We start from the raw sequence: 22,594 nt of genomic DNA, 5'->3' as shown, positions 1-22,594 counted from the left end.
GCTTTTGCTCCTGTAGGGCCTTCAGCTCTCGAGTGCTCATGAGTTTAATTGGCTGCACTTCCGGGTTCATTATGGTCTGGGTCACACACACCAACACACAAACACCTCCCTCTCGTGCGCTGGGAAACGTGTCGTCCTTGTATATTCCAACTGATAGCCGGCCAAGTATTCCTTCTACATAGAAAGAATCCCCTCGATCGCCCGTTCCGGTGCTTGTTTACCGACAGCGTGCTTTGCGCCCCATCTGGTGGCGACTGCAGTTATTGCAACATTTACCGACATTTGGCCGATGTATTATATGGTGTTGTGTTTAAGCACGTAAATGACAAGTGACTGATGATAGCATATTCTCATTTTCATAGCAAGCACCTGAGGAGTATGAGCAGCGCTTCCCAATGAGGTAAGGCCCATTTTCTATTTACTTTTTATCACATTATTCCCTAAATAAAATTGTTGTTCGGATTAACTCTGCTGCCATTAGATGATGAAACTGTTAAAAGATGAATGGGAAATGGGGCTTATGGTTTTTAAACGATTCAACCAAAGGAATATGGATGTAGAATGTTAAGTCCTTCATACAAACTTATAGAGATATTTAAGAAATAAGAAAATGTATCTGTAATGTGGGTGATTCTTTGTTTTGCATTATTGTAAGTTGTTTATATTGTCTTTATTTATTTTTGTGATGTGTCACGTAGATGCTAAGTTATTGTCCAACAGTAGATTAAGTTGTAAGCTACTTTAATGTGATACGTTTAAGGAGTTGGGTTTAAGAAGGTGCTTAAAAAGTGAAACGTTTAAGTGAATAGTAAATGCTTTAGCAGCATGACGAGCCGATGTTGAATCAGCCGTGAGGACACAGTTAGTCGTCCAGACCCCCCGATCGGCCCCTCATCACTCCCTAGTAGTAGGGCTGCTTCCATCTGCCCCCTCGCCCACTCAACCTATCACTCACCCCTTCACTCATCCATCTCCCCATCTCTCACCCGTTTACCCCTTCACTGACCCATCACCACATCCAAAACCACTCACCCAATCACTCATCCCTTCACTCACCCCTTCACTCAACCATCTCCCCCCATCGCTCACCCATCTCCCCATCACTCACCCCTTCACAAACTCCCTCCGTAACTCACCCCTTCACTCCCCCCCATCACTCCCCCCTTCACTCACCCATTCACCCCATCACCACCCACTCACCCCTTCGCACAGGTCCCTAGTCACCATTACCTCCCCCCCCCCCCCCTGAGGCCGGCTCCAGCCCTCAGTACCGCCCAGCTCCTGTCTGAGCCCCCCAGGGCCCGCCGTCCCCCCGTCTTGTGTGCGTTTGTGTGCGTTGTGTGTTGACCTGGTCTGCTGGCAGCCGTCCGACCGGACCCTCTCCCTCTCCCTCTCTCTCTCTCTGCTCCACAGCGCCGCTGACGGCAAGTTGATTTCCACAGTGTGAGGACAGACACGCACACAGACAGACAGGCAGCAGACTCACGCCGACACCCAGCCAGCCGGCCGGCCGTGCACTAGGAAAGACACACCTCCCCCCCCCGCTTCTTCCTCCAAATAACCAACAACACCCCGCCCCCCCCCCCCACGCCTCCTCTCCCACCCCAACCACCTCTTGCTTAAAGCAACATCCTCTCCCCCCACCCCTGCCTCCCTGCCACCCTTACCACCCCCCCCCCCCCCGTTGCGGGCCAGGGCGTCCCAGCCCGGCGGCCCCTGACGGACCGCTCAGACCCTGGGAGGCCTCAGGTCTCAGGGTGGTCTCAAACTCTTGGGGGGCCACGTTACTCTGAGCCGCTAAACTCTGATCCAACGCTGAAAAGACTGTTTCTAGATACTGACTGATGGATCCCGAGGGTTAAAGAAATGGACTGTGGACATTCCTGTCCCTAGCTATTGACTGTGGAGCTTTATGTCTATAGCTATTGACTGTGGATCCTGTGTTTGAATATATCGACTAGGGATCCGGCTGTTTATAGATTTTGACTCCAGATTCTGAGGTCTGTAGAGGTTCACCATGGATCCCGAGGTTTATTGATGTTCACTATTGATCCTGAGGTCTGTAGATGTTCACTATGGATCCTGAGGTCTGTAGATGTTCACTATGGATCCTGCGGTCTGTAGATGTTCACTATGGATCCTGCGGTCTATAGATGTTCACTATGGATCCTGCGGTCTGTAGATGTTCACCATGGATCCCGAGGTTTATTGATGTTCACTATTGATCCTGAGGTCTGTAGATGTTCACTATGGATCCTGCGGTCTGTAGATGTTCACTATGGATCCTGCGGTCTATAGATGTTCACTATGGATCCTGCGGTCTATAGATGTTCACTCTGGATCCTGCGGTCTATAGATGTTCACTCTGGATCCTGCGGTCTGTAGATGTTCACTATGGATCCTGAGGTCTGTAGATGTTCACTATGGATCCTGCGGTCTGTAGATGTTCACTATGGATCCTGCGGTCTGTAGATGTTCACTATGGATCCTGAGATTGAATCCACCACCACGGAGTGGGCTCCTCTCGTCCTCTGGAGTGTGTCGTCGACTTGTCTGTCTTGTGCATGACCGTGTCTTTTCTAGAACAGTCGGGAGCGTTTGGAACGCAGCCCAACTCGTTAGATTTTCTAAGGACGAGCGCGTCATTGGGGTTTGTATGTTTTGGTTTGAGTGTCGGATCTCCAAAGGGGAACTGCGAACATCGCGTGCAGAGATGAAATAGCATTGGATGTGTTTACTGCGTCCGACCGGTGTTGGTGTGTGTGTGTGTGTGTGTGTGTGTGTGTGTGTGTGTGTGTGTGTGTGTGTGTGTGTATGAGTGTGTGTTGCGACACACATACAAGTCCTTGATATGAGCGTGTAAATGACTTGTGTTATGTACATGTTGTCAATAGGAGGAAGCCTTTCAGTTATAATAAGAATGTTTACTGTAAATACATGTGCCATAACAAAGTGCTTGTCATACAGTCTATCTACAGTATATCTAATGGTATTACAAAAAAGAAATCTTTATAAACAGATAATAACCTTGCCTTGGTGTACTGTAAACAATATCCTGTTATCGACACACTTTAGTGTTGTTTTCTGTTGTGGTTGTGTTTATTTCAGGCGGGCAGCGGGTGTGCCCTCCTAAGGCAGATAGGCTACTTGGGGTCCTTGGGTCCTCATATATTGTGTTGTCTGCGTTGTTCTGCCAAGGCTGAATGATAACCCTTATCCCTCAGAGACATGCAAGCAATGCAGTCCCTGTGGTGAGGTACTGTGCATGCATTGGAAAAAGGGGCGATTGGTAAAGACTGTTCCTCGGTTCAGCCGTCTTACAGCAAAAACACAACCAACGTTAACTTGATACAAACAAAAGCTATAGAAAAGAATTGTGACGAGAGCAGAAATGTATGATTATACTTTTTAATCTATGATAAAGTTGAGTTATTTATAACTCAACTACCAGCCACTTACTTCAAATATAATCTCTATGTTCTGAATACATCTTTTTTAATTAATGAAACAAAGTAGGACTGGACCAGATAGTCTAGAGCAGAAGTGGATGTACATAACAGAAGGCTGAGACGCACTGGATTAAATGATGGTCCCCAGCCACAGATATTTATTTATTTATTTTTCTGTTCTATGAAATGGATGGTGTGGTGTCTTCTCAAACTAACATCTCTGCAATAAAAAAATTATTGATTAATAAATGGTCAACGACCCATTAGGTAATATGACCCGTTTGCCTGGCTCTGTCTCTGTGATGAAAGATGTGTTTGGGACGCGGCACTTAGCTGCCCCATTTAGCTCACAGTTTGATTACATTTTTACGTAGCTATAGCCCACCTTGAGCTAAATAATCGTGACCTCGGCACAAACAACCTAAAAACACGTTATACTTTTAACAACATTGCAAGAAATTGGAAGTTAGGAAGCTACTGTGTCAGAAAATATTATTTGAATGACAAGATTTTCCAAGGTTTTGAATACTGCCATCGCTACAGAATCAAATACCGCGACAATCTGCTGAAAAAAATACTAATACACTTTTAAACAATGTAGGGAAATTATGGGATTATTCTGCGATATTTGGGGATAATGAATTTACTTTTTTATGTTTGGATGATTTACCAAGGAGGAGTTTCTTGTTCATCAACTGAAGTCCGACTCCTGAGAGACGCAAAGAAGAGATGCGCCTAGCAGAAACCAAAACCAAATGCCTGTTCATTTTCTCACAAATCCATTTGTGCGTTTAATGTTGCGCCCCCTCTGTTGCTAGGACGGACCATTTCACAGCTGCAGTAATCACACTACCACTCCCTCGTCCTCCCACACCTTCCAGCGCCGGCGCTATACTCACACGCTCGCTGGCGCCTTCCCGTCACGACGATTACACAACATAGCTCATGATGATTCCTCATTATATCGTTTTCTGTCACCTACATGGCTGCCTGATGTGTGAGGGAGGCGTGTGTGTTTGTGTGTGTGGATGGGTGTGTGTGTGTGTGTGTGTGTGTATGTGCATGTGTGTGTGCGTGTGTGTGCATTTGTGTGTATGTGTGTGTTTGTGTGTAGTAAGCTCTGCTGCATCTCAACCGCAACCTCCATCTTGTCAACACTAAACATAAAACATAAAAGGTACCTTTTGTGTCTTATTTGGGAGTTTCTTTCTTGTGACATTTCTGATTTAATTGTTCTTACATTTCTGCATTCATGTCTTGTTTGGTTCCGGGGTCAAACTTGCAACCTGTATATATTTTCAGTGCGTGTGATTGACTTATAATCTTGACGTTAAGTATGCGACTTGCTATGCCTGTTTTTGTGAAAGCATGATAAGACTATTCAGCCATAAGTCTCTCCTTTACAGTGTTAAGAGCTCATCTCCTCCCTGAGGGGAGCTGAACTAACGTTCACACTGCAGGACTGCCTTTGCCTTTCAGAGCGGGCCGACACTATGCCCGCTTTTGAAACCTCGACCCCACCCCGTCGTAAGTGGAGCAGACGACTTACTCCTCCCCCTCTGTGTCTCGTTACCACCGCGTGCTTCCTCGTGCTGCCTCCTCCATCGCCTTTTCCCATCCCTCAAACCAACGATGTAACTTTGTTTCATGTGGTGATAAACCGTATAAAGAAGACAACCTGGAAACAAAATAAGTGTTTAAAGGTCCCATATTATACCACGAGGGGTGAGTGTGATTAGCCGTTACATACATCTAGAATCTAGATGGACACGCCCACTTGTGATGTCACTAAAACACAGGAAGAGGCAGATTTTCAAAACGGCTTGTAACGGCTTATCACACTCACACCTGGTGGTATAATATGGGACCTTTAATCCTCACGCTTCATGCTAAATCTAATTCTGGTGTGACCAGAAGTGAGGGGTTAGAGAACTGACTTCAAAACACTTCTGGTGATTTATTTCACACCAATTCTTGATGCCTCCTATTTTTTATGCAATGTTTGTCAGAAAAATAACAAAAATAAGCAGCACTGTGAAAAAAAATAACATTGGCAAAGTTACAGCCTAGGTTTATATATTCATATCTGTGTTTAAGGGCTTAGTGGCTGCTCTGCAAGGCTTTTCCTCCTCTTAGTGTTGGTTTTCTCTGTCATGCAGTGGGTGATATAATTGGGTGCCTTGCCTTACAAGTTGGGACTACCAGTCCAACTATGGCTCAGCATGTGCTCTCTGATCAATAATAATAAGCCATTATTACCCTAATCTATTTGCATGAAACCCATTCTCGTCACAGTGTGTTATTCCATCTCCTTTGCCCTGTTTTTTATATTTCCTCCTCTGATGTGAAAGACTGACCAAACACTAAAAGCAAACCTAGCGGAATTCATCCTACGACCAAAGCAATAGCACGTTCTCACCAGAAGGGGGAGCTGTTTCCCTAGGTTTGATTTTAGTCACTGGTAACTTTTTCAACTACGACGGACTGGTTTTCATTCGGTGGTCTCTTGTCTTCCCAGCACCGAACCCCCCAGCGAGCCGACGGTGGAGGCCCCCCCTAGCCCCCCCGTTGATTACAACGCTGACGTTGACGACGACGGAGACGATGACGACCTGTCCACAGGCTCCGCCCTCTACGACCTGGTCCGTAAAACCCCCACTCCGCCAGGGCTGTATTGAGGCTCCTCCCCCCACCTCCACCATCACCCCCACACTTACTCCAAGAGCTATAGGTGGTTGGTTGATGGGGCTGATCACAACCAATCAGTGCAATGGGTTTGACGTTAAGCAGTTCTTTAGTCATTGAATGCCCCTTTGAAAACATGGAAACTGATTTGAACTGTTAAAATGAAAATTTTAGGAACACAGGGGAATCGTTAGTGTGTCTGGAGGACCTGATGTGCTGTAACAGATTAAATGTAAGAAAATCAAATAAATGAAACAGGAGAATCAACCTAATCTAAATCCAATCTGCATCCAAGGTGTATTATAAAATAAACCTGCCTTAAGGAAATGTAGCTCTGATTGCATAAACAATGGTTCCTTATTGCTAAATGATGTATTAACAGCTCATCCGATGCTGTACTCCATATTGTAAATGTATCGTTCAATCAAATCTGTAGCAAATTGTATTGCTGTATTAATGGGAAAAGTCATTTGAAGATGTTGGATAATTGACTGTTAGTGAACACAGGGTTCTGTCTGTTCGTCAGGGGATTTAAGGTTTTTATCGTAATAACCTTCATGTCACCATTAATATTATCAACTCTAATTTAGGCTAACACTACAGGAACGAAAACAGTGGGGAGTAAGGTATGCTATGTAATCAATGTCATGGCAAACAGAGTACCTACATTGATTTAATTGGAAAAAATAATTAAAAAGTGAATGAATTACACATTCTGAAAAATGTGTGTTTGTTGTATTTTTCAGAGACCAATCAAACAAATTACTGCAATGTTTTGCATTTATAATGTATTCTAGGACTGTTCACACACTTCAAATGGCAATTCAAGTATAAAATACTTCTTAAATTCCCCCAATCACGCATAGAGCACTATACATTATGCGTAATGGCTATCTATCAACCAATGATAGATCAAAGTGAGTCATTCGATGGCAGTTTTGTTAGTAAGAAAACGTTACTTAGTAAGAGAGGAATGTTAATGATCATGTTATTAGTAAGGTGTTTTTGTTAATTACTTAGCAATTCATCATGAAATGAGCCGTTCATGAGTCCTGAAGACATTGCTGTCACATTGTTTGTCTCACCATAGGTGAGACCGTATTTGCGTTGATTCAAGATTTTAGTATGCCAACTATTGAGTCTTCTCAAAATGGCGACGTATCTCCAACAAGAAATCCCATGATGCATTCTGATGTACAAGCGCCAAAGCCACAGGGTTAGCTAGTAGGTTACATTTTTTCCACTGTTCCTCCCCAAACCCACATAGACCAGAACATATAAAGTTTACGATGTATAAACCAAACTTTATTCCGCTTTTGATCAAAGGTACAGAGTGTGAGTGAGTGTCCAGTGTTTGTGAGGAACACGTTTCACCCATGGGGTCTCAAACTCTGGTCCTGAGGGCATTTCATCAGCAGTTACAAGGCCAAGACATCCCCTCCCCAGAGTCCCCTGTCCCCCCTCCTCTATGGATTCGACATCATACCAATGCACCAGTTTCTGGGGCCCCGGGGACAATAAAACACATCTCTTTGGCAACCACAGACAGACAAGAAATCGCCTTTTATAATGCCTTTTTTTTTTTTTTTTTTACTCGTCCACAGTTACAATACATCAACATTTTTAGAAAGAAAGAAACATATTTTGATGTGGTCATGGGATGTAAGGTTCACCCACAGTGTTCCAGATGGTTCTACGCTAAACGAATACAGAAGTTTGAAGCATTCCGAGAAAAAACATGTAAAAACGGTACAAGCATGTTCCGACGACCGCAAACCGTTTCCAGACGTCCCGAGTCGTATTTCTCTTCTTCCGTGATTCCGTGATCGCTTGGAAACAGCAAAAGTCCCTTCCTTCCATTAACAAAGAGACAGAACACAAGTACAAATATGGTTCTAATGACCCCATAGTAGAGAACAGAGAAGAGAACCGAACGAGAACACCCAGGGCTGTCTGGGTTTTTACCGTTCAATATCGACAAAGAAACAGACTTGTCAAACAAAGCCCAGTCAATGATATTCTGTGAATCAATGCTCTATTAAAAGGTGCTTTCTGTTTGCTTGCTGTCCTCCTGTAATCACTTTTGTATGATGAAAGCACTTATGCTTTTTAAAGTACGAGACAGAGATATTATGGAGCGAGAAAAGAAAAGAAAAGTTTCAACTGTACTCTCGGCTTGTTAATACAAAAGGTCTGAGAGGAGGTCAGTGTAGCTTATATACAGCAGGTCATAGTGGTGAGGAAAGGCCAGGCCAAAACAGATCCTAACAAATGATGCGGTGAGGTGGTCTAGACACTCAAAGCTTAGTGCCGCTTCCTGACTTATTTTGTTGACGTAATCAAACATTGCCATCAAACGTATTGTTTATCGCACAGGACACACGTATTCAAATGGATGGTTGCTCCCAGGAAAACCCCATGTTGCCAGGTGACCCGTCGATTACGAGATAATGAGTCATGACCCCTGATTGACAATAGGGTTTGGATACGGGACATTGTTGGAAACTGAAGCGATGAACTAGAGAGGCATTTCAAATCCCTTATAAGACACAAGTCTCTTTACTGCTCCATAGTTCATAGTACAGAGTGTGTTTGTATGTGTGTGTGTGTGATAGAGAGAGAGAGAGAGAGAGAGAGAGAGAGAGAGAGAGAGAGAGAGAGAGACTGACAACTCTTCATCTCCGTCATGTGGTAAGCATTGGAGACACATTTAAACAGTAGGCTACAGTATCAGGTCCTGATATTACTTTTATAATAAAAGAAACTTAGATTAAAACATCCATCGTCCAAGCAGGATGAGCTATTTTTTTATTTGTGTTTTTAATACAGAGTCATGCTGTACCCCTGTATACCTTTCCTAGAAGTTTGGACTTTGCTTGTAAAACACTTGGGCGTCCATTTTGATTCCTGTTTCCTGAAATTTCCCCCAAGTACACACGTTGTATTACTTCTGATACCTCAAGGATTTTCAGGAAATATCCACGTTGACAAGATAACAGAAAGGTTCTCACAAAAACAAAAGTCGTCCTCAGATGGTCCAACAGTCCTCTTCCGGAGCTGATCAGTGATCGTAGAAAATCCCAGTCAATGTTTGTCTTGGTATTTGGAGTATAACTCGCCTTACCTGAAATCCCCGGCTGGCTCCACACATTCATAATAATAATAATACTAACTGTTGGCAATTAAAACTAAACAACACACGCAATGGCTTTCAAAGACCTCTCCTTCCATTATGCCTTTATCTTCCAAAAATAAACAGAATTGTGCTGCATCCCCAGCCCAATAATTGATTCTTCTTTACACACATACATATATTTATATATTTATAATTTATGTATTTTTTATTTTTAAATCTATTTTTTGGAAACCACATACATATTACCATACCCTCTTTTAAATAAATTTAAAAAGGATGATCTTGACTCCGTATCCCGGTCGGGAGGAGCGTGTCTATGAAGGAGAGGAGGTTCCGTCTCTGAGGGTAAAACCCAGGCCAGAAGAAGACCTCCCAGTAGGCCCACTGGTCTGGTCTTCACCGGGCTGCTGTCGGTTCTTCCCCTGCACGTTCCACATCCATCCGTTGAGTGCTTCGACGCCCTCCTCCAAAGTGACCTACAAGCGATGTTTGGTCGCCAGCGCTGACGTACTTCCTGCGGGAGAACGTATTGACTACAGGAAATCATGTAAGCAGCATGTCGTTAGCCTCCTAGCATAATTGCTAATTATGTATCCTAACTCTACTCTCCTAATGCTGCTGATTCTCTTCGCTTCATTGGCTATATCCTAAGCCAATCAGAGTTATTTTTAAATATCATAATCACTATCTGCATGAGTCATCTATTTGACTTAGGCATTTTTTATGCTGAATGCCAGACAAATCTTAAAATATGACTTAGGCAATTATGCTATGAGGCTAATGATGTTTTGTCATTCATAAAAATCGGGGTCATTTAGATAATCATTACCTTATTTATTGCCTTATCTTTGCTTTTTGAGCAGACATATTTTTGTCGTCCCCTTGCAATTTCCTTCCAGGCAAAAGTAATCAAGCAAGAACTTGAGTCTGTTGTGGAGAGAATGCCAACTGAGCTTTTTTCTATTGATTTCTGAAGGGTCCTACCTCACGCCGAGTCCACGTCCGAGTCTGACACGTGCGTGATTGAGAAGCGGGAAACACTAGATGGCGAGACGGTGAAGCGGGAGAACTTGGCGGCGGGCTGGGGCCCCGGTGGCGGGGGGGTGGAGCGTGGCGGGGGAGGGGAGTCGGACACCATCTTGGATGTGGGCAGAGGCAGCAGGGAGAAGTCGTCCTCCCACTCGTAGCCGGCACCTAGCAAGATAAGACACGCTGAGGGGTTAGCAGGTAGCTGGACTCAAGGTAAATAGTAAATTGTCTGCATTTATACCGTGCTTTTCTAACCAGTGGCCACTCAAAGTGCTTTACATTACTGCCTCACATTCACACATTCATGCACGCATCCCCACGCTGACGGTGGAGTCAACCACGCAAGGTGACAGCCAGCTCAGGTGTCTTGCTCAGGGACACCTCGACACTCGGGGATCGAACTAGCAACCTTCCGGCTACCCGTCAGCCCTCTCTACCTCCTGAGCTACTGCCGCCCCCCTCATGGGACTGTCCGTAAGGTTTGAAACCGATCCAATACCTGAGGGCCAAATTAATTAGGAATGGGAAACGCTCTAGAATTAGACAGGCAGTACTGCAGCAACCTACATTACAAACGACCGGAAATGTCTATCTTCAACCATCATCACAACACAACACAGATTCGACTTACACCGGTCACATACCTAAACAAGATCTTCTTACATTAATATTGACACTGTTTTCTACCAAGACGTCTTCTTTAACTTACTCTCTTCAGAGACGTTCCCGTCTGAGGAGTCGTCTGACGGGGCCTGCACCTTCTCCTGGGGTCTCATCGGTGTACCTCGACCGTCCTCTCCTGAGAGAAAGCCATGCTCAACCAACTCCTTGGTGGGACTCTCCTAACGGCACCAAAGACAAGGAAAACCGCAGCAAAAGTAAGAAGACAGCAGTGATCGCAGCACTATTCACTACTTGGGGAAACACCACCCACGCATCTGGTTTGTGGAATTTGAACTCACCTGATCAAACAGATAGACGGTGACATCATCAAAGAAGGACACCACCTTCTTCTTGTTCTCCAGAGCGTCGTCCATGCCGTCCGGGGTGGTAACGCTGGGAACCTTGAGGAGGCTTCTCAGGTTGTGGGCGTCGCTGGTGTCGCTCACGACGACGGGCACGGGGTAGCACTCGTCCTCGCTCTCCTCGCCGCCGCTCTGCTCCTGCATGCTGTACGAGCGCAGCTCCTCGTCCGACTCCTCGCTGTCGTCAGAGTCGGCGTCCTCCTTGTCAGCATCCTCTGCGTCGCCGGGGGTAGCCCGGCCCGGAGACGGGGGCAGCGAAGGGAGGGGACTAGAGGGAGGCGGGGGGGAGGAAGAGGAGAACCGGCGGGGGGTACCGTACTCCAATGCCACCATCTTGTCTTTGGCTAAGGTGGAGGAGTTTTCACTCAATCCTCCGGCGAGTTCGCTCTGTGTCTGCTCAGCCTCTTCCGCCTCCTCTGAATCTTGAAGGAAGTCTCTGCTGCTCAATTCTTTCTCCTGCTCTGCCCTGATCCTCTCCTCACCGAGAGCGCCAAGAGCTTCCTCCATGGCTCCCACTACTTCTGCCGCCCAGTCCCCCAGGGAGGAGTTCTCGTCCTGGGATGGCCACTCTTCCAATTCGGCCAACTCTGACTCAGAGGACTGAAAAGATCCCTCCATATGCTCATCCTCCTCGATGCACAAGAGAGTGGTTGCTCTGTTGGATTCTATGTTCATCTCAAGGGCATCGAGGTCCTCTAATTCCTCCTCCCTCGTGTTATCGAGATTTCTCTCTACCATGCACTCAGTGTCTGAAATCGTTTCCCCCTCTCTTCCTATCTCAACAGCTTCATCCCCTTCATCCCTGGACTGTCTCTCGCTCTCATAGTCTGAGAAGTAGGCAGAGTCTCTGTAAGGAATCTTTTTACTCAGTGGAATGAGTGTGTTATCCCCAGTCGTTGAGGATTCTACACATGCATCTTCAGAGACCGACTGTTCGCTTGTTTCTACCGGAACCGCATCAGCTCTGAGCCCCTCTTCCTCCATTTCCTCCTCCTCGTCGAGACTGGGGTAGAGGGTGGTCTTCTTCCCCTCAGACGGTTCACGGGGCTCATGGGGCTCTTTGGGGACAAACTCTGGACTCTCGTTGTTCTCCGTGTCGTAGCCGCTGTCCATAGCCCTGGGGGAGTTGGCGGGTTTGGCAGGCGGAAGGGCAAAGCCCTCAAAGCACCCGCCCACAGACAGGAGCTCCATGGAGTCCATGGAATCGGGGGTTCCACTCGGCTTCTGCAGGGACTTGATGACAGGCGATGCCGTAAGCTCGCTCGATTCGTCCGCAAAGATGCCGGAGGTGACGTCCGTGGTGTCGTCCGTGGTGTCGTTGCCGTCGTCGTCGTCACTGCAGTCCAGGATGTCGATGAGGCTGACGCTGGAGCCGCATCGGTCCACCCCGCTGTCCGCCGTCAGACTGAGCTCTGATTCCGTCTCTGGCTTTTCTAAGCCGGCGTGAGCCGTTAGCGGTATGCAAACCTCTGCTACGTACTCAATGTGGTTTGCCGAGATGTCCGTCTTTTCTGTGGTGTCGCTTGCAGAGAGGTCAATGTATGGCTCTTGGATGCTCATTGTCTGCGTGATTTTGTCAGAGTTTAGGGGGGCGTTCTTGATGACCACAGGTCCCCCGGGAGCAGGCGATAGATTGACCAGCTCCTCACTGTTAGGAGTCTCGATGACCTTGTCTGTGACATAATCATCAGGGTCATAGTTTCTTACCAGCAAGCCGGTAAGTGGGTCAATGAAGTGGGAGTGACAGCACTCGCCAGGCATAGGCAACTGGGTCTCCCCTTCTTTGCACATGTAGATGTAGGCATCGTCGGAGGGTGCTAACGTTTGGAGCGCGCTCAGACCGAGGCAGGCACTGTTGTCTTTGGGCTCCAGGTACTCAATGGGTTTGGGCAGCGAATGGAAGGCCAGACTGTTTTCCTCTGGCCAGGAGTCTTCGATGTCTGTACTGGGCATTGTGTAGTGGAAGTCCACGTAAGAGTCCTGCCTGCAGCCGTTAGCCCGCCTGTGTCTGCTCGGGACACCGTGGCCGTGTTTTGCGGGCCAGGTGTTACAGCTGTGCCTCTCCAGGAACACGTCCTCCTCGTCCACCTCGTCCTCTGTGTCGCTGTCCCTGTGTCCGATGAACAGCGCCCCGCCCGTCTCCATGTCGATGCTGAGGGAGTGGGTGCCGTGTCTCGTGTGGTTGGTGTGGCTTGGCATGGTCTTCCGCAAGGAGCCCATCATGTCGTAGTATCCCCCTGTGACGTTCCTGCCGATGACGGAGCTCTGGCTGGGGTCCAGGTAGGGCTCTCCGTAGACCTGCTGGGGTGAGGTGTTGAAAACGGGGGGTACTCTAAGGGGGTGCTCCAGTTCCCCCAGGGCCTGCCGGAGACTCCTGGAGCCCCAGCTCTCCTGCAGGGGTTCCACCGGGAGGTCATCGTCCCCGATCAGATAACGGTGATCCATGCCCAGAGGGGGTGACGGTTCGTAGTAGTAACCTCCGTCTTGTTCCTTGTACGAGACGTAGTGGCCGGAGACCCACGGCGTCAGCGGGCTGCTGTCCGACACTTGGCCCAGTAAGGGCTCCATGGTGAGCGAGATGGCCGGGCTCGAGTCCTGCGAGTCGTACAGGTCGGCCTTGTGGATGTCCGCTGACCAATAGGAGCCCATGTTGTTTGCCTGCGAGGGACAGGACATGCATTCCCCGGATTCAGCGCTTCCGGTGAGGAAGCTTCCGCTGCTGCCTTGGTAGTCGGGGCTGTAGGAGCACACGTCGTAGTCCAGCTGGATGTTACACTCCCCCGGCTCTTCGATGCGGATGTAGTACTCGTTGCCTAAGGAGGGGCTGTGGGCACTGAGGACAGGCACCACCCCTGGGACAGGGAGGTGCTTGGTTTGGTAGTAAGAAGGCGAGGCCCCTATCCCCTCCATGGGACACCCGCCCACTATGCCCCCCGGCGGGTAGAACTCGTCGTGGCAGCGGTGGTGACCCAGGCCGTCGGAATGGGCGGCGGGTTGGTAGTGCTGCTCCGCCCTCGCCTGCTCCCACTTGTACTCAAAGTTGAGGCCGTGGCTCGTCTCCGTCACCGTCAGTATGTCGTCGCCGCTCTCCGACTGGTAGCCCTCGCCCATCCCCGAGAACTGCTCCAGCAGGGGGAACGACGAGGCTGAGGGGGAGGACGGAGGGCGACGGTCGGACGGGAGGGAGGAGCCGTGGTTGTGGCCGTGGTGTCCTCCGGTGGTGGGACGTAGGGAGTTCCAGCGCCGCTCAAAGTCCTCCTCCACCTCGCTGGCTCCTTTGGCGCAGAGGTAGCTGAGCAGGAGGTGGACCTCCTCCGCCGTGGGTCTCTGTTCGGGCTGGAGCCAGCAGAACTGCATGACTTCATACCTGGAGACATGTAGGAACACGGGACAGGTATTAATGGACGTGAGCATAAGAAGGTGGTGATTTGTACTCATGTCTGCTCAAATGTACTCATCAAAAAAAGTGACATTTTGGAAGACATTTAAAATATATCATAGATCTATAGGGAATCAATTTCAACCTGTGTCTCCATTTTGGAATTTGGGGGCTAAAAAAAGTGCTTGATCATTCCTCAAATGTGTATTTTTTCTCTCCGGTTTTCGTTTCAGGTATAGATATGTACAGTATGTATTAAAAAGTGTTTTTAAGTGTGTATTTTTGTGTGTGTGTGCGCGTGTGTGTGTGTGTAGCAGTGTTCACGTGCACGTCTCACCAGCGCTCGGCCAGTGGCACCTTGAGCAGGGGCTTGGCCAGCTTCAGCTGCTGCTCCTTGATAGTGTAGCTGAGCACCTGTCGGTCCGAGTAGTGTCGGTAGGGCTGGTTCGCCAGCTCAAACAGCTCCCAGATGGTCACCCCCAGAGACCTGCAGGACAGCCCTACGTCAGCTCTAGGTTCAGCCGAGGCCTTTCTTCATGAGGCAGGTTTGTGGAGTTCAATTATCGCTCAATCGATCATTGAGGTCTTTTATTAAAGGAACTGCGTTTATACAGCGCTTTTCTAACCAGTGGTAACTCAAAACACGTAACAATTATTGCCTAACATTCCCCCATTCATGTACACATCCACACACCGATGTCGGTGTCAACCATAAATGGTTAAGGCAGTTGGGGTCAGATGTCTTGCTCGGGGACACTTCAACACCCGAGGGGGAGCCGGGGATCGAACTAGCAACCTTCCAGTTTCCAGTCAACCTGCTCTACCTCCTGAGCCACCACAGCCACCCATTCCTTAAATATTTCAACATCTTGAGCTTCCCTTCTGGGATAAATAAAGTACAACTTATCTTCGCTAATTATCACCCGAAACTTCGCATTCAAAACCTTCGAGAACGTTCACGTGTTGTCAGTGTCTGCGGGGAGGTGAGTCCTACCAGATGTTGCTGGGCGGGGTCTGATTGGCCATCTGCAGGTCTCCCTGGACCTCGTCCACCAGCTCGGGGGCGATCCATCGCAGTGGAACATGCACCTGGTCCGACGTCACGTGGTAGTCATCCTGGGACGGACGGACGGGGGAGGGCGGCCAAGCATCAGAAAACACACTGACAATTGTTTTGATGCAAAAAGAAATTGACTGTGTGATTCATTTTGTAATTCTGTATTATTTGTTGTAATAAATAAAGAGTTTTAAAGTACAAAAGTGTGTGGGTGTATGTGTGTGTGAATTTGTGTATGTGTGTGGATGTACGGTTGTGTGCGTGTGCGTTGTTGTAAGTCTCTTATTTACTCTGTATTTGGTGTGTGCGAGGCCGTAATCTCCTATTTTCACTGAGACATCAGCGGTCAGCAGGCAGTTCCTAAGAGCCAGGTCACTGGAGGGGGCGAGAGAAGGGAGAACGGGGAGAGAGAAGGGAGAACGGGGAGAGAGAGGGCGATAAGAGTTAAGAGTTACACAAACAATCACAGGATCAGAGAGAGAGAGGCGAAAAGGGAAGACAAAGCAGGACGATAAGATTGAAGTCACGCAAACAATGACACCCACAGGTTTCGAACTCTGTGTGCATGTGCGTTTCTGTGTGTGTGTGTGTCAGTGTGCGTGTCTTTGTGTGTGTCTGTGTGTATGTCCGTGCCTCAGTGTGTGTGTGAGTGTGCCTGTGTGTGTGTTATTCAGTGTGAGTGTGTATGTGCCTCAGTGTGTCTGTGAGTTTGTCAGTGACTGTGTCTCTGTGGGTGCGTGACTGTGTCTCTGTGTATGCGTGACTGTGTCTTTGTGTGTGCGTGACTGTGTCTTTGTGTGTACCCCGACGAGCAGTGACCGCCCCCTGCAACAAAATCACTGATGCTGGAGTGTGGAAGCAGAACTCAAGCAGCACCAGGATATTGTTCCAGGAAGCAATCAGTCTGAGGACGGCAGAGTGATGAACTGCATCAGGATCCACACTCATATTAATCACTTATTAATGTTCAACTCTGTTCTTCTCTCAGGCTGACCTTCACAAAGTACATCCATACATCATAAATACATTTTGTCACGACTGGGTGATTGTAAATGCCTGTATTTGGGGCTCAGCCAGGATAACGTCTCCTGCTTCCAACTGCTTAGACTGCAAGACTCGGCTGCCAAGTCTTTAACAAAATCCCAATAGGCCAGAACACATCACTCCCGTCCATCCTAGCTACCTGTAAAACTATTATCAATGTCCTTTAAAGCCCTACGCGGCCTTGTTACAATTACAATTATATTCAGGGCATTTAGAAGACACTTTCATCCAAAGCGATTTACAATAAGTACATTGGTCGGAAGAAGAGAAAAGATATATGGCTGTCGGGACAGTAAGGATGTTCATAGAAACAAGCAATTGCCAAGCACTAACAATTACAAGGTTAACCCATTCCCCGTACACGACAAAGACAGCTAGGATAAGGTGCTACACAATGCTAAGTACTATTTTTAGCATGCCATAATGGTGTACATTAAGTGCAAGGACGTACAGCATGCAATAAGTGCATACATTAAGTGCAAGGACGTACAACACACTCTTACACAACAAGTGTGTAAGAGTGTTTGGGGGGGGGGGGGGGGGGGGGGGGGGGGGAGGTAAGGAGATGAGGGGGAGGGCTATGCAGAGTCCAGGTGAACTATATGAATTGTGATTGTTCCTACCTATAGGATTATAGATGGACTAGCATCCCACATGCCTAGCCGCTGCATGGGTCCTCAGTTAGGTTAGGAGCGCAGGGGTCCTCATACTGTTACACCTCGTCTCGTCATACAAGATAACCGGGCGTGTAGCATTTCAGACCCAGAGCTGCGGCACTTCCTGCCTGAGGACCTAAGGGGGGCCCACTCACCGCCTTTGTTTAAAACTCTTCTCTACCCGGAAGGCTTTCTTTATGGTGAATCTGTTGTTTGTCAAGTTCCCATTCCCTGTTTTTCTTGCTTTTGCAATGCAGCACTTTTTTTTGTGTGCTTTTTTCTTATCCTATTATGTACAGCACTTTGTCGCCGTGTTGTGAAGAGTGCTTTTGTTAATTTTTTATCAAAGCACAAAGCAAGCGGCCACCTTGAGACGGACGCAAGATAAAGCCATTTGAAATGCGTCCTTTGAGGCAGCTACAAATATGAAGCGGATTTTAAACTGCTTATGCTTTGAGCTTTGCTGGCTTCCACAACAATTCCTCGGACTAACAAAACACCACTAGTGTACGCCTTCGACAATAGTACCTGGAATATTATTGCAGTAGCCATAAATTAACCATTTGCTAACATGTATAAACATCAGTTAATGCAATGACTTAAGCATTGACTTATCGTTAATGAAAACGAATGGTCCAATAATAATTGACTCATGGTTCATGTTTACCAATGGCTTTTTTTGTTAACTTACGTATTAAGGTATACATTTTTTAACCCTAACCCTAACCCTAACCCCTAACCCTAACCCCTTTATAAAAAAAACATATTTCTGCAATAACTTATAATAATGAATGGTTTATAAATGTACCTCTATTGTAAGGTGTAGGCGACCATAAACAGCGACACTGCCTCAACAACTCTCTGTTGCACCAGGACTGATAATAGCAGGGCTTTAAACGTGACAACAGTGGTGGTGGTGGCGGTGGTGGTGGTACCTGTGAGTGAAGTTGTTCTTGTGCATGTGCAGCAGGCCCGAGGCGATGTTGCAGGCCATCCTCTGCAGGATCAGAGGCTCAGGGATGATGGATTCAGTGGCCCGGCAGCTCCGCAGGTACCCCTTCACATCCCCCTGCACACACAGAGAGAGAGAGCGAGAGCGAGAGCGAGAGAGACAGAGACAGAGACAGAGACAGAGACAGAGACAGAGAGCGAGAGAGAAAGAGAAAGAGAAAGAGAAAGAGAAAGAGAGAGAGAGAGACAACAAAATGACCAAACATTAAAAGTCAATCAAATAAGTCAATAAAAAGCCAGCAAAATTGCACATAATTGAAATGGCATGAAATGGAAAATTAACAATAAAACAAAAAGCCAGAGGTACACCGTCTGACCAGCAGAGGGCAGCAACGGACATGCGTTGCACCGCTGCACGCGGGGCAAACCCATTTGTAACAGACTCCTGGTACAAATGGGTCAGGACCCCGCGGTCCAACACTTGGTACAACACACCTGAGCCAGCGCCGTCTGGCAGAGGTGAGGGAGGGAGGGGGTGGTAGTGTGAGTGGTGGGGGAAGAGGTGGGGAAGGTGATGGCGGAGGTGATAGTGGTGGTTGTGATGGTAGTGGTTATGGTAGTGGTGATGGTGCTGGTGGTGGTGGTAATAGTGGTGGTGATGATAGTGGTGGTGGTGGTGATAGTGGTGGTTGTGATGGTAGTGGTGATGGTGCTGGTGGTGGTGGTAATAGTGGTGGTGATGATAGTGGTGGTGGTGGTGGTGATAGTGGTGGTGTTGATAGTGGTGGTGTTGATAGTGGTGGTGTTGATAGTGGGACCTACCAGAGGACAGAACTCCATCACCAACAGGTAGGGAGTGACCTCGGTGCGCTGGGCCAGACACTGCAGCAGGCCGGGGTGCTGCAGGGCCCTGGACACACACACACACACACACACACACACACACACACACACACACACACACACACACACACACACACACACACACACACACACACACACACACACAGAGCAATGTCAACAATGTCAAATGTTTTATTTTTGTTAAATGTCACCGACCCCCCCCCCCCCCCCCCCTCTCACAAGGCCCTTCAGGGCGTTGCAAATGGCTGCTTATGAAAAGTGAGAGAGCGAAGAGATGGAGAGAGAGAGAGGGGGGGACAGATGGAGAGAGAGAGAGAGAGAGAGAGAGAGAGAGAGAGAGAGAGAGAGAGAGAGAGAGAGAAAGAGAGGGAGAGTGGGAGTGAGAGAGAACAAGTGGGAAGAGGTTTAATATCTCCCAGATACTCCGATGGATGCTCCATGAAGGAGCCAGGGAGCAGGTGGGAGGTGAACTACGTAAAGGACCTCAGTGGACCGCCGGTTAGCAGGAGATGAGCTGACCCACGCACACCAGAGAGGTAGAGAGAGAGAGAGAGAGAGAGAGAGAGAGAGAGAGAGAGGTAGAGAGAGAGAGAGAAAGAGAAAGAGAGGTAGAGAGAGAGAGAGAGAGAGAGGTAGAAAAAGGTAGAGAGAGAGAGAGAGAGAGAGAGAGAGAGAGAGAGAGGTAGAGAGAGGTAGAAAAAGGTAGAGAGAGAGAGAGAGATAGAAAAAGGTAGAGAGAGAGAGAGAGGTAGAGGTAGAGAGAGAGGTAGAGGTAGAGAGAGAGGTAGAGAGAGAGAGCCTGCTCACCTGTACGGCTGGGCTTCCTCCAGGAAGTGCATCTGCTCCTGGACGCTGGCGCTGGCCTTGAGCTCCTTCACCACCACCTGGTTGGTGTCCAGGCCCACACTCACCTCCCCCAGGAACACCTGCAGCAGCACCACCACCCGCCCACCAGACGTACGGAGGCAAGGGAAGACACGGACAAACACACATTGTTAGAGTTGGATCTGGGCATTGAACGGAGCATCGACCGAGCAGCGTGCTGACATGAATTCAACGGCATGTTGACATGAATTCAACGGCGTGATGTCATGAATTCAACGCAGTGTTGACGTGAATTCAACGGCGTGATGTCATGAATTCAACGCAGTGTTGACGTGAATTCAACGGCCTGATGTCATGAATTCAACGGCGTGATGTCATGAATTCAACGGCGTGTTGACATGAATTCAATGACGTGCCGACATGAACGCTTTGAACACGACGGCGTTTACGGGCCCGCGTAGCCGACCAATTCAATTAAATTCAGTTTTATTTGTGTAGCCCTTCATCCCAGGGACAGTCTCAAAGGGCTTAACAGGACATATATTCATGACTCCCCTCTGACCCAAGCCCCCCAGAGGGAAAGAACAAACTCCCTTAATTAGGAACGCAGAGTGGGGGTTCCCTCCTTCCAGGGATGATCAGGAGTGCAACGGGCGCCATAATTGACCTGCATACATGGCACTGTAGCGAGCCAGTGGGTGTGGGGTTTCCACGCTACCAAGTTGAGTAGATAAATGACCAAACACACAGCAGTTCCAGTGCAGAATGGTTTATTTACCGAGTAAATGAAAACCAGGGTGGGAAAGGGACATCCACCTCCTTTATGCTATCGTCCGTCAAACACCTTCCACCTGTCTCTCTCTGTCTGGGCGTACCACACTGCCAGGCGATCACACAGATCCTGCCTGTCCTTACCTAGCCCAAGCTCCTCTTCCAACTCCAACCTCCCCTGTCTGTCGTTTGCTACCTCCTTTAAGCCCAAGCACCCCTGCTTAATGATGCCCAGGCTCGCCTCGTTAAAGTGAGGAAGTCCATATATGGCTTGGGGGTGGAGCCAGCAGGTTGCCAGACCTACCACTCCCCTCACTCCTCCCAGGTGTCTGCCACAATATATACATATATACATACATGCACACACACACACACACACACACACACACACACACACACACACACACACACACACACACACACACACACACACACACACACACACACACACACACACACACACACAAACACACACATGCATACATAAAGGCAAAACATATTAAATCGGTGATGGGGTGCTGGCCAGTTAACAATAAGGACCACAATGGAGACACTCACAGAGAGAGGAGGCGTGCAGCCTGTAACACAACCCAGTAAATCACGAAAAACACAACGCCGGCGACGCAACACAAGTTGAGAAACACAACAGTTTGGAAGGAGGGGGGAGTGTGTCAACAGGACCGTGGGAGTGGGGGAGAATCAAGGCCACAAAACCCTTGGTCACGACGTAACGACTGCCGTTCAACGAGCTGACGGAGTGGGAAGGCTTACCTTTCCGAACCAGCCATGGCCGATCTCCTTCAGGTACAGAAGGCTGTGACGGCCGAAGTCCGTCGACTTCTGCAGATGAACTGGAAGAGGGAGGGGGAGGGACGGAGGTTAGTGTACTGGAACCAGGGGGGTGGAGGGTGTCCAGAGGGCTCAGGAATGAAGCACTTCTCGCCCTTTAGCGATGAAACAGTTTGATGAATTCCAGTGAGTTCTCATGTCTTACATCATCATCATCATCATCATCATCAGAATCATCATCGTCATCATACACGAGAAAATATTTTTTCCACCTTAAAATTGCAAAAAAGAGGATGACCTGCCCATGATTCACAACCACAAAGGGTTTGGTGTCTGTCTGACTGTCTGTCTGTCTGACCGTCTGTCTCTCTGACCCTCTTTCTGTCTGTCTGTCTGTCTGTCTGTCTGTCTGTCTGTCTGTCTGTCTGTCTGTCTGTCTGTCTGTCTGTCTGTCTGTCTGCCTCTCTGCTTACCGGTGAATCAGATGCATTCGAACTTTGTGAAAATGACGCAGCCTGCTCTAAACACACACACCAACACACACACACACACAGGTACAAACACCCAAAATAAAACACAAACATACACTGACAAAAAAAAACACACACACACACACACACACACACACACACACACACACACACACACACACACACACACACACACACACACACACACACACACACACACACACAGACACACACACACACCTGCGTGTCTTACCTCTCTTCTTCCTCAGCTTTGTTCCCTTGGTTTTTTTAGCTCGATTTCTTAGAGACGGGAGCAGCATGGTCCCGACGGAGCTGAGCCCCCCGCTCTCTCTGTCTCTCTCTCGCTCACTGTCTCTCTATGTCTCTCTCCTTGTCTCTCTCTCTCTCTGTCCCTCTCTCCTTCTCTCTCTCTGTCCCTCTCTCTGTCCCTCTCTCTGTCCCTC

The 22,594-nt window shown here is 48.2% G+C and overlaps 2 protein-coding genes across 5 annotated transcripts in view; one reads left to right on the top strand and one right to left on the bottom strand.

Annotated features, from left to right (window-relative positions):
* LOC130371741 (brain-specific angiogenesis inhibitor 1-associated protein 2-like) overlaps positions 1–8,747 on the top strand; it is a 20,000-nt gene extending 11,253 nt beyond the window's left edge. Inside the window, exons 8-9 of the mRNA XM_056577600.1 lie at positions 363–400; positions 5,968–8,747. Coding sequence (XP_056433575.1) covers positions 363–400; positions 5,968–6,127 — 198 coding nt within the window. The 3' untranslated portion in view covers positions 6,128–8,747. The remainder of the gene's footprint in view (positions 1–362; positions 401–5,967) is intronic.
* Positions 7,046–22,594, bottom strand: aatkb (apoptosis-associated tyrosine kinase b). Of its 4 annotated transcripts, none has more exons than XM_056576912.1 (12): positions 22,384–22,594; positions 21,643–21,722; positions 20,083–20,201; positions 19,234–19,321; positions 18,396–18,529; positions 16,051–16,135; positions 15,698–15,819; positions 15,041–15,190; positions 11,262–14,691; positions 11,009–11,141; positions 10,255–10,464; positions 7,046–9,803 (listed from the first exon to the last, which is right to left on the bottom strand). In XM_056576912.1, the coding sequence occupies exons 1-11, from the start codon at positions 22,448–22,450 to the stop codon at positions 10,256–10,258; spliced, it is 4,617 nt and encodes a 1,538-aa protein (XP_056432887.1). In that variant the 5' UTR covers positions 22,451–22,594; the 3' UTR covers positions 7,046–9,803; position 10,255. The 4 variants fall into 4 exon arrangements, with proteins under 4 accessions (XP_056432887.1, XP_056432886.1, XP_056432889.1 ...); XM_056576911.1 differs by having other exon boundaries at positions 7,047–9,784; positions 22,384–22,593; XM_056576914.1 differs by lacking the exons at positions 21,643–21,722; positions 22,384–22,594 and adding an exon at positions 21,016–21,161 and having other exon boundaries at positions 7,047–9,784.

The sequence above is a fragment of the Gadus chalcogrammus genome, chromosome 18 (genome assembly GCF_026213295.1).
Source record: "Gadus chalcogrammus isolate NIFS_2021 chromosome 18, NIFS_Gcha_1.0, whole genome shotgun sequence".
Taxonomy (NCBI): Eukaryota; Metazoa; Chordata; class Actinopteri; order Gadiformes; family Gadidae; genus Gadus; species Gadus chalcogrammus.
Note: the sequence above shows the minus strand (reverse complement) of the source record. Positions and strands in the feature narration are given on the sequence as shown.

What these genes read in the sequence shown, in the direction of transcription:
- aatkb (XM_056576912.1), bottom strand. Translation starts at nt 22,450, where the DNA reads ATGCTGCTCCCGTCTCTAAGAAATCGAGCTAAAAAAACCAAGGGAACA. An exon ending in TCGCACACACCAAATACAGA is followed by an intron (nt 15,820 to 16,050) that starts GTAAATAAGAGA and finishes CGTCCGTCCCAG; the next exon opens with GATGACTACCACGTGACGTC. An exon ending in CCGTCTATCTGTTTGATCAG is followed by an intron (nt 11,142 to 11,261) that starts GTGAGTTCAAAT and finishes TGGTGCCGTTAG; the next exon opens with GAGAGTCCCACCAAGGAGTT.